Source organism: Nelumbo lutea, chromosome 1, assembly GCF_056320005.1.
Source record: "Nelumbo lutea isolate HS-2025 chromosome 1, American lotus-T2T, whole genome shotgun sequence".
Lineage (NCBI taxonomy): Eukaryota > Viridiplantae > Streptophyta > Magnoliopsida > Proteales > Nelumbonaceae > Nelumbo > Nelumbo lutea.
The window spans coordinates 72,862,883-72,874,174 of NC_142684.1; the positions used below are offsets into that span (position 1 = coordinate 72,862,883).

Below are 11,292 nucleotides of genomic sequence, written 5' to 3' on the forward strand. Positions count from 1 at the left end.
AGAAAATCCAAAGGACCATCCTTTACCAACCTTGTGATTTGGTCAACACCAATGTGGCCAAGTCAGTAATGCCACAAACACGTGGGATTAACTGTATCACGGGCTCTCTTCTTGGGGATTTCAGCCGACGTAGTTTCGGTTATGTTAGTTTTAGAGAAGGATGTAGAACATAGAGACCATTCTCCAGTTCCTCGTATGCGATGAATCTGTTATTTCTTTTAATAGTAATCATATTACTAAAGAAGACAGAATAATCATCTGCACACAGTTTTGAGACAGAAATCAAATTTCTCCTTAAATTTTGTACATAAAGACAATCTTTCAGTACAATTATTCATTTTCTAAAAAATAATTCCACGGTTCCTTTGGCCGCGGCTGCAACAGTTGCTGTAGTTCCCAAGTAGAGTGTGACTTCTCCTTCACTCAGCCTTCTACTTACCTTGAACCCCTGCAGTGAGTTACACTTATGAGTTGAAGCCCTGGAGTCAATACACTAGGACGCAGAAGCTACCAATAAATTGGTTTCTATAACACAAGTTTCGAAATTACCTTTCTTGGATTCCAGGTAGGTAGGACAATTCATTTTCTAGTGATCGATCTTTTTGAAAAAGTGATAGGCATCCGATGCTTTAAATGTAATGTGGCAAGTATGCACGGGGAATAATATCTCAGTCTTTTCAGATCCTTGGATTCCAACCATGACGGGGGGCATCCCTAAGCCAAAAGACAATATCATAGAAACCAGAAGCTCCCAATATGTATCATCATTACTAAACCCAGATCGGAGTTTGAATCAAGCTACCCTATTTCAGCTCTTCGATGAACCAACATGTCAACACATTCCTCAAATTACTCCCAACACAGATACATTGCAAGATGATATACTGTGGAAACGTAACTCCCTGGGGATTTACACAGTAAAATCAGCATACAAATCGTATAAATCTCAATACCCATCAACCTCCCATACACATTTCCCCTGGATGAAATTATGGAAATTGAATGTCCCATATAGATGTATAATAGCAGTTTGGAAGATGCTATGGAATAGACTTCTTACCCGGAACAAATGTAAAAGATGGCTTCCCCCAACCGAAATGAATTGTCCTTTTTGTGCATCATGTACAGAAACGGATCAACACATTTCCTTCACATGCCCTTTCACAACGGCAGTTTGGTGTGAAGCACAAGTTGGACTGAACGCAGAAGATATCAGAGAAGAGGAAGATTTTTTTTTATTTCCATTAAAAACTGGTGGGAAAAAAGTGAAGAGACAACTACCTTCACAGGAGGCAAACTAGCTTATCGGGAAAGGTTGCATAATACTGTATATCCTATGGAGAGCTAGGAATGACATCATTTTCAAACATGCCAACATCACCCCTCGTGATATATTACATCGAGTGAGCAGTTGTCTTCGACATCAGGATCAAAGGACATCAATAGAAAGTCACATACATACAACAAATTCAATCAGGTGTCCTTCTACCTCAGTTTTCATTGATGGATCCTTTTGACTCACAATCAGGTCTAGCAGGACGAGCTTTCTTAATCGAATGCCCCGGTGGAGGCACAGCAATTGCTGGAGGTGAACCATGCTGGGCCATCGACAGTTATGATGAAGTTAGGGCCCTAACTCTTGGTCTAACAGCAGCTGAACAAATGGGAATTTCAAAGCTAAAGCTCCACAGTGACTCCTTGCAGCTGATCGAGTTTTTGCAGTATAGAGGCAAACCAAGGAAGTGAAAAACAGAAGGGTGAAAAGCAGAAGAATAGCAGAAGTGTCGACAGAACAGAGAGCAGAATAAGCTTCCTTCCTTGTATTGATATTATACAGTTATATATACACAGTTATACAAGAATCAAGGGATATGACTAGCTACAATTCTAAAATATAAAAGGAAGATATATATACAAGATATTGATCAGGCTTAATATAGAAGATATGCAAAATCTTCCCTTTTAACAGGAAGTGGATCGAACATCTACACCAAGCTCAACTTACAATGCTCCACAGTTATGATGAAGTTTACTTTTGTTAAATAGCATCATTTACTAAATAACATTTATTATATAACACTTAAGTGTTTCACAAGTTAGCTTGTAAGAGAGGAAAGTAATATAAAAGACTGAATACATAGAGATGTTAAAAATTAATCATAATAAGATATAATTGGTTTGGGTCGGGTTATTTTCGGTTTACAAACTTACAAACCGAAAATCAAACCAACCATTGGTTTATACATATTGATGATGAACCAAAAGTGACCCAAAAACTGTAAAAACAGGATATATGGGATCGGTTTGGTCGGTTTGGTGATTTTTGTGAACAGCCCTAAATTTTACCATTTGACGTATATACATTTACATCTTTTTTTTTTTTTTTGTGAGAAGCACATTTGGCTTTCCAAGTACAAAGTGAAAAAAAATGATTTCATGCTTTTTGTTGTACAAGTGTTTTTTTCTTAAAAAAAAATAACACCTTATCAAATGCTGAAGCATTTTTTTCTTGATGTTGAAACATGAAAGTATTTTGAAAAAGCTTATCCAAACATAACCTTAAAATTTGAGAAGTGTTCACAGGCTCGTTTTGATGTAAGTAAATGGATTAGTGGAGTTAATTGGGGAAAATCAGCTCCAACTTGACTTAAATGATAATTGGGGAAAATCAAATGCTGAAGCATTTTTTTTTCTTGATGTTGAAACATGAAAGTATTTTGAAAAAGCTTATCCAATCATAACCTTAAAATTTGAGAAGTGTTCACAGGCTCGTTTTGATGTAAGTAAATGGATTAGTGGAGTTAATTGGGGAAAATCAGCTCCAATTTGACTTAAATGATAATGAAATTCAAAAATTAATTTATATTTAGAGTCCAACTACAATACACTCACTAGTTATTATTGCATTTTAAATCTAGATTTCAACCAAATATATGGTTTTAAACATGAAGCAATTACCATTAGACCTATTCATGGGCAGGGTAGCCCGATGTTCCAACGGCCAGCCCGGCCAGGCCCATTCTTAATTAGGCTTGAACATGAATGTAGGCCAATGGGTTTGAGCTTGGGCCCAAAGCACTAGGCCCAACTTTTTATTAGGTTGGGCTCAGGCTTTCTTAAATCTAGATTTCAACCAAACACGGTTTTATCTAAGTGTACTTTCATGTTTCACAAGATGTAATTACCATTAGACCTATTCATCGGGCAGGGTAGCCTGATGTAGCAGTGGCCAGCCCGGCCATGCCTGTTCTAAGTTGGGCTTGGACATGAATTTAGGCCAGCGGGTTTGAACTTGGGCCCAAAGCACTAGGCCCGACTTTATATCAAGTTGGGGTCGAGCTTTCTCAAAAGATTTTTTTATTTCATATAATAAAAATATATATACAAGATGTTTTTTTCTTTGTATGTCTTCTCTTTTTTCAAGTCATAGTGAGATCTTTCATTATTTGTTGGGTTTAAGGGTCTCTTAATAAACACTTTTTTTATGAATAAAAAAATCTTTTCCCCAAATTTCTGGTCAAGCTCGGGCTCAACACCTAGGCCCAATGGGCAAGATTGACTCGGCCTCGGGCATGAATGTATTCTATTAATATAGAGAGAAACCCAACCTGAACCCGACCTGTGAACAGGTTTACTTACCATCTAGACTTTGACAATGCTAAACTTGTTGGCTATGACATTACATTTATCACTGATTCACGACTTTTATTGCACATTGCAACCGATGCATCATAGACTTTGCCTTACGAATATCGGTTATTTTAGCCTTTTAGTGTAAATTACAGATTGCTACTCATATTTTTGGGGTAGTGACACTTAGCCTCTAAATTTTCATTTGTGATAACTGATAAATGAGCATGATATAAGGGTAATTTGGGATTTTAACTTCACCCCATTAACGAGTTTGTATTTTAACAATTTCTTTTTTATAAAATAGACTCATAACCTGATATAAGGGCAATTTAAGGTTTTAAAAATGTTTAAACACGCTTGAACTAGGACTGTCAATAGGTCGGATTAAACCTGATAGATCTGATGGATCCATTCCTTTTGATCCCAGATCTATTTTTTCAATTATTAAAACATGACAGTGACATGAAAATGTTAATACTAACACTAAATACAAAATGCTGGAATCTAAGTTCAAAATAGGTTTTTGTTGAGGCCAAGCTCAAAGTATAGGGTGGCCGTCTATAATTAATTTTATAATATTCGGATCATATTTGTAGTTTATAATAACCAATTGATCCATTGAATCAACATGCAATGCCCTTTGATCAATGATCATCTAATAAATTATTAATCTAAATAGTATCAAAGCAAAAGAGATTATTTTTTCCCAACCGTTGACATCTCTATCTCCTCGACCTTGAATATTGAAAATCTCTATAAAATACGATTTATGTTTTGTTTCTTGCCTTGTGTTTTCTTCCCCGGCCCAAAAAGATCATCACTAGATACGTTTTTACTTATTGCGTGCATCCGATAAGACTCGCCTTCGAATTAGCCATGCAGAACACCAAAGCAAACTTAAGCTCGATTGTATTAACTTAAGTTAATGATGTATACCTTTTAATGTTTTTTAGTGCAATTCTCATATGTATTGACATTAAATAATATTATTATTTTCAACCCATCTTTCAGACCTCATCACCTCAGTGTTTACAAGTTTTTGTTTGCGCATACTGTCAATCTGTCATGAACTGCTCTCATTTACACATCCCTCATTCTTGTTGGTTTTTGCATGTTTCATAATATTCCCTCTCTCTTTTTGCTGGTTGGTATATTTGTTCTATGCTTTTGTTGTGCTTGAACTTTGAATTCATCCCAGATAAAATAAGCTACTTCGTTTCCACTGTGTTTGAATGCATTGTCTAGCTACGTGCTTTTTCCTTACCAGGCCAACTTCAGCGACATGATGCCATTATCTACCATCCTTCCAAAGTGTAGAGACAATCTACATCATAAATTATCCCAAGTTTTTGGAATTGGAACCTACCCTGTAAAGATCAGTCTTGGCCTTGGTGGTTTCAAGGTCCGTTTCAGGGTCTATTCATGGAACCTGTACTTTCTTTACTCTCTCCCTTCACACACACACACAAAAAAAAAAAAAAAAAAAAAAAAAAAAAAAAAAAAAAAAAAAAAAAAAACATGTTCTTTAAAAACCTATACTTTGAAACCAGACCCTACCCTGTAACAAATTGTATAGGGTTAGACCGGTCAGTTCAAGGCCGATTCAAGGTTAATTCCATTTGGTTCCAGATAGAACCTACCCATTTTCTCACCCCTACGTGTGGATGGGGTTGGGGGAAGACATGATTCAAAGTAAACACGTGTGATACACAAAAATTGCATATTGCACAATTCAAAGGGGTGATGCTCATATATTAAAATTGTTTCAGGTTTCAAGCCTTGAACCAGTCCATCAATGGGGAGTGCATTAACCATTGAACATGTCCATCCCAAATCCTAATATTTAGCATTTCCATGACCCTGAAAACTGATACAAGCTCTGTAGGGGAGCATTTGGAAATTGGGTTCATGGTTTTGGAGAACTTCTTTGGTCACAAAAGGAAGTTCATCTAGGGGCAGTTCATCTTTCTCTTAATATATCAGCAATCAATACCTTTCTGTTTCTATAACCTACTTATCCATCGAAATACACAAAAACAAAATTCAACAACTAAATCATGCTGCTCCATGTAATAAACTGATAATACATAAATCATCCGCTTCCCTTCAACCCCTTACTGTTTGACATCATGGATACATCATTACCCCATGCCATAGGTGCCAACTGGAAACCATAGAGTATTGCTTACTACCGGGTTTTGGGCCTCCTATGTAGACTTCTTGCTGTCAGAATGTAACACCTTCCGGTCAATTGACTGCAACTGGTTCCGAAGGCTCTGATTGTCTTCTAGCAGGCGATCATACTCGAGAAGGAACCCTTCTGACTGCTTCTTCAGTGCTGCTGCATTAGCTTCTGCTGCCTTTGTCTCTTTTGTCTTGGCCTCAAATTTGGATTCTAGCTCTTTAACCTTTGCCCTCAAGCTAGCCCTTTCTTCCTCTAAAGCTTTGGCGTCCTCTGGACCCCCATTTTTCCCATCTTCAAACCCTCGGTTCTGTTTCTTTACAGCCTCCATGCTCTTCCTTAGCAAACGCAGCTCCCTGATATAATGATGTAGTCTGTCTATCATCAGTGCAAGGAAAAGAGAAAATCCTGCAAGCAGTTAACCCCAAATTTGGATTCAAATTCAGATTCAGACTAAGCAGCAGTCTTCAGGACAATGGACTGAAATATTGAAATAGACATGAAATTTAAAGAAATTCCTCTCATATTAAGCTCCAAATTCCAATACCAAATAAACATTTTATTGTCAATAGACCTGTTCATGGACCGGGTAGCCCAGCTCAGTCTTTATCCTGCTCATTAAGTTCTCATTCCATCACTAAGGCAAAGAGTAGACAGGGAAATCTTCAAATAAGTGGGGATCGTGTAGTTTTACTTCCTTTCAGCCTGTAATGCTACATTGGCCATCACCTGTTTGAATCTTAACTTTCTGCTGCTCCACTTGGTGAATTCCTTAAAGCATATACCCCCAAAACAAACTAAAATGATGTATCATACCAGAGAAGCACCAAAATTCTAAAAAACAAATCTCTTAAGGAAACAAACTTTTCAGACCCACTGAGGCACATGCAAGGTGGAAATAATATACTTTAAAATATCTGTTCTCATTTTCCTCATCAGACCAGTACCACAAAACCCTCCTAGTCCTAGGTTACAACTCAATTAGATGGATAACCCAGTATAGTCATGGCAACTAGGTGATGCCTAGGTGTTTCCTTCCATTTTTCTTTTTTTTCTTTTTTTTTTTTTTTTGGAGTAAAGGTAAAGTATACTTTCATTGCTATAACAAAAAGGAGGCTAGTATACTTCAATAACCCAAGCACTCATTATCCTTCACCTTTCTTTTTTTTTTTTTCCTTTCCTTTTTAGCCTAAACTTGATCCTCTTCTCATCTTTTACTTGCATGCAGAACAAATAACATTTCAATACAATTAACATCATCATCATCTAAGCCTTGTCCTATCTGCATGGGGTCGGTCAGATTCATGAATCCTGTTTCACTAATTCCATTCTGTCCGGTGCCATATCCATTGTTAAATTATGGGTGCTTAAATCATTTCTTGTTACTTCCACAGTTCCTCTTGGCCTGCCCCTAGCTCTTCTAACCCCTTCAACTTGTAATAGACCACTTTTTGTAGTAGGTTGCAGATGGTCTTCCATTGTAGTCTAGTTGGTTATGATACTCAGCTCTTGCTCGAGAGACCCGGGTTTGAGTACTTTTGCCAAACTCTCATGGTCATTGATCCTGATTTGTCTAGTTCACTACAAAACGTAATATATAATTTAGCTTCAAGTGTCAGAACCTGATTTGATAAAAATTGAAGGAAAAGCATGAATGAACATGTATTGTGGTGATGTGACGACATGAAACCTCATAACCAAGCATCACCAAATCATCCCCGCCAACAGTCATGTATGCAACACCTGCTGAGGCAACATTATGACTACAACACTCCATAACCATTGCAATGGATCCCCAAGAGCTAGATATGTAAAACTGATAATTCTCAAGCTAGGTTACCCTAGTAGAACGGTTTTCAGGGAATTAGAACCCAAGATAATTCAGTAGTCTACAGTTTCAGGATTTATGGAATATTCAACTTGTTAATAATTAAGTACAAATATAAATTAAGAGTGATACAAAAGATGCCTGGCTTTGGACAAACCAAAATCATCGGTTTAGATTGATTACAGGAAGAATGTCTCTGTGCCTCCTGTTTCCTTACTCTTTTAGTTGAGAAAATGTTCATGTTAAAATTCCTTGGCCTTGGACACTTTTTGCAGATCTGCACAGCTTGTAATATTCCACCATGGGGTTGTTTACTTGTTTTCACTTCTTTTATTCGACTAAAAGAAAACTAAAGCATGCTTTCAAGGCATAAATAGAATACCATACAACCGCAATGCTACATGCCCCTCTTTCAAGCAATGATCTGTGATATGTCTTATCCCTATGAGACTATTACACTTGGGATGAGCAGTTTACAAATCCATCAGTCATTTAGTAATGCAATTTCACATCACAAAGTGCTCATTTACCACCCATGCTGTATGGTCAAATTGTAGGGACCATTGCTTGCTGCAATGGTAAAATCTCAGCCTAATGAGTTTAAGAACATGGTATTAAGCCAGAGTGCAGCCACTTCATGCAAGAAATGCTTAATGTTAGGTCCATATCATACACCCTTCCCAAGTCCCATAGATAGCCAGGACCAATTTTGGATAATGGCCCTTTACTACATGATCCCATGATGGAGAGCTGAAAGATGTAGATAACTACTGTAGGTTGCTTCAGCATTGACGAAGGTCAAGGGCATAATATCACTTATTTGAAAAAATAAATAAATAACTGGATTTCAAAGCACTGTGAATGTCAAGAACCTATATATTTTGATTGAAGAAAGGTCAAAAAACATCACACTCTGAAAGCAGAAGCACCAACCAAAATGTTATTGCTGCATGTAGTTGACTTTGAAAAGTAGTTTGATAGCTAATAGTTGGGACAGGGCTTAGTTGAGTTGAGTATGTAAGAAAAAATTTAGCAACTAGTAGCAGAATTGGAATAACTATGTAGCTGCAATAGATCTTCCAAGTATTTTCAGGAGACCTTGATATCTTGGCATGTTGCAGAGGAGCTGATAAGGAATGTTTAGAAAATCCAGCATCTCAAGGAACAGTTCAGTAAGAACAAATAAAGTGCTATAAAGAGATATCAAAACATAGCACAAAATGTATTGTCCAGGTATAAGAAGTTACATTGACCAAAATAAATAAATTTATTGAGCCAATGCCAACTTATGGAACAGAATAGATCAGATAGGTAGCTCCAGTATTATGTAAACAAGACAGGAGGGAAAAAAAGGGAAAATGTACACAAAGATAGAACAAGCTACAAGTGAATAACACAATGGCCTACTATGATCATGGGAATACTGTCACAGCCTGCTAGAATAATCCTTCCACTTCACTAGGACTCAAATCAAATATATCATAGTTATATGTAAATTTCTGGAGCAGTTGTGGTTTCACTTTCAATATTTTAATAATATATGGACTTTTGCCCTTGCTACTGCTACTCAACAATCCACTGGGTACCAGCCACTTCTTTTATACTCATTCACTTTCCAAGAAACCCTTCCCTAAACTGGTGGAGAACGTTATCCCTTTAAAAGGAAGAGAGTTCCCTTTCAGTAGTAGGGGACTTTTTTTTTCTTTCAAAGTTTCAACAGATATATTTTGTATATATGCATCTTAAGGATTGTTAAAATGGTTACCTCTCAAAGTTATCTATTTTGTAATTTAAGTTACATTTTATATCATCATTTTTATTATCTATTGTTATTTGTTAATCCCTTTGAGAAAGCAGTTGCTTAATGTAATTTTTTTTTGCTGCAAAGTTGCTTAATGTAAATTAACTTTTTGTCATCTTAACTAAATTATCAGTATATTACTAAACTCAAGAACACATTGAATACTAAAACCGTTGCATATTCCTTCAAATTGTGCATTATTTTGTCACAGTCCAATTACAACTTTACTGCCAATACAACATAGCCACTGCCTGGTCATTCTGAATAAAAAACGTTATCTTCATCCTTCTTTGATGGAAAAATGAAAGAATACCCTGGATTGGATATGAACAAAGTGTCAAGTAAATTTTATACAAAGCTTCATTGTTCAAGAGTACGAAAAATTAGGACTGTACCCAGTCTATCCCTCCCTAGACCCCAGATCGCTTGGACCAATATTGGGTTATGGCTTCATTGTTCAAAGGCGTACTAAGTCTAGAGAAATAGTCTTCTACAGATATTATCCATACCCATAATTCAACATACAAAAGGGGTAAACTTTCAATCCTCTTGAGTGGATACATGAGTATTCAAACGGATCCACAAATGCAGAGCCAGTTTCAGTCACATAAATGGGGAAAAACAAAATTGTTTCAACAGAATTATGGAAAGATGGAAATTATATCCAACCCGATAAATAGAAAAGCAGTCCATTGAATTATTACTGAAACCATAAACAAACAACTCACGAAGGATCAATTGGAACTCATTTCAGCCAACCAACAACAAATACGCACTTCGAATGCGAATCCGATCAAACTGAAATTAAGCCAATGAGGTTGTGAAGAACATTACCCATAAGAGACGCTTCGAGAAGGTGCTTCGCCATAAGTACCTGATCCGTCGGATTGACGATACCGGCGGAATCCATGGAACGATTCTGGATCTTCGTCATACTGTATACACTCGATAACAAGACAACTAAGATGGTCCCGCAGACGGTCTTCACCATGACAGGGCCCCGTCCTCGCTTAACCCGATCCAACCCCATGATAATAAGCTTTCTCAGAGGGGTTTTAAACAGGAAGAGCAGAATTAGAGCCATCTCGGCGAATATAAGCGTAAACAAAAGCTGAATCATATCGGGCAAAACGAACAGAAACCTTTGATGTTTCAGAAGACAACTAGTGAGCTTAAAAACAGAGAGAACTTTGATGTTTCAGAAGAAAATTAGTGAATTTAAAAGGCTCAAGGAGAAAAGAGGTGTGGGGGCCCAGAACAGAACGCGGACGCGGAGTTTGAAACCATAAGATGAGACAAGATGTTGGGGGCAGCAATGGAAAGGCGAAGTTGAAGAGTAATGGGTTTCCATTACATTCATTACTTCATCATCAATTCTTCATCTATATAGTTGCAAATGCAAAATGTGCTCTGTTTCTTGAGTTCTTCTCTGTGCTTTCCTTTTTGCTCTTCTTCCTGGAAAAGACCATATAACAAGCTAAGTATTTCGGCTTGTACTTCGGACCGTTTTCACTTTGTTTTTCACGGGTATGGACTTGGTGGGAAGTGGACCGGGCCCAATTCTCTACATGGGCTTAGGCCGCAGTATTGTATGACTTGGACCAGACCAGGCGGTTTAACCGGTGAACCAGTGACCTTTCTGGATCCTAAAATATAATATTTTCATGGTTTCAATGGGATAGCAACCCGGTTAACTTGTAAAACCGTGACCCAATTTGCATCCTGATTTTGTGTCAGTTTTATGGATTAGAGGATTACTTATGTCATGCTGGTATGGTAATAGACTAATAGTATGTTCTTGGCCCATTCAGAGTCTCTAATTTTCACCATCAATGTCGTGGAGACATG

General features: G+C 37.2%; 1 protein-coding gene across 1 annotated transcript; it reads right to left on the reverse strand.

Moving 5' to 3' along the window:
• Nucleotides 1-5,675: 5,675 nt before the first annotated feature.
• Nucleotides 5,676-10,938, reverse strand: LOC148875311 (uncharacterized). Its single transcript, XM_088964804.1, has 2 exons — nt 10,279-10,938; nt 5,676-6,223 (listed from the first exon to the last, which is right to left on the reverse strand). The coding sequence occupies exons 1-2, from the start codon at nt 10,562-10,564 to the stop codon at nt 5,841-5,843; spliced, it is 669 nt and encodes a 222-aa protein (XP_088820930.1). The 5' UTR covers nt 10,565-10,938; the 3' UTR covers nt 5,676-5,840.
• Nucleotides 10,939-11,292: the final 354 nt, after the last annotated feature.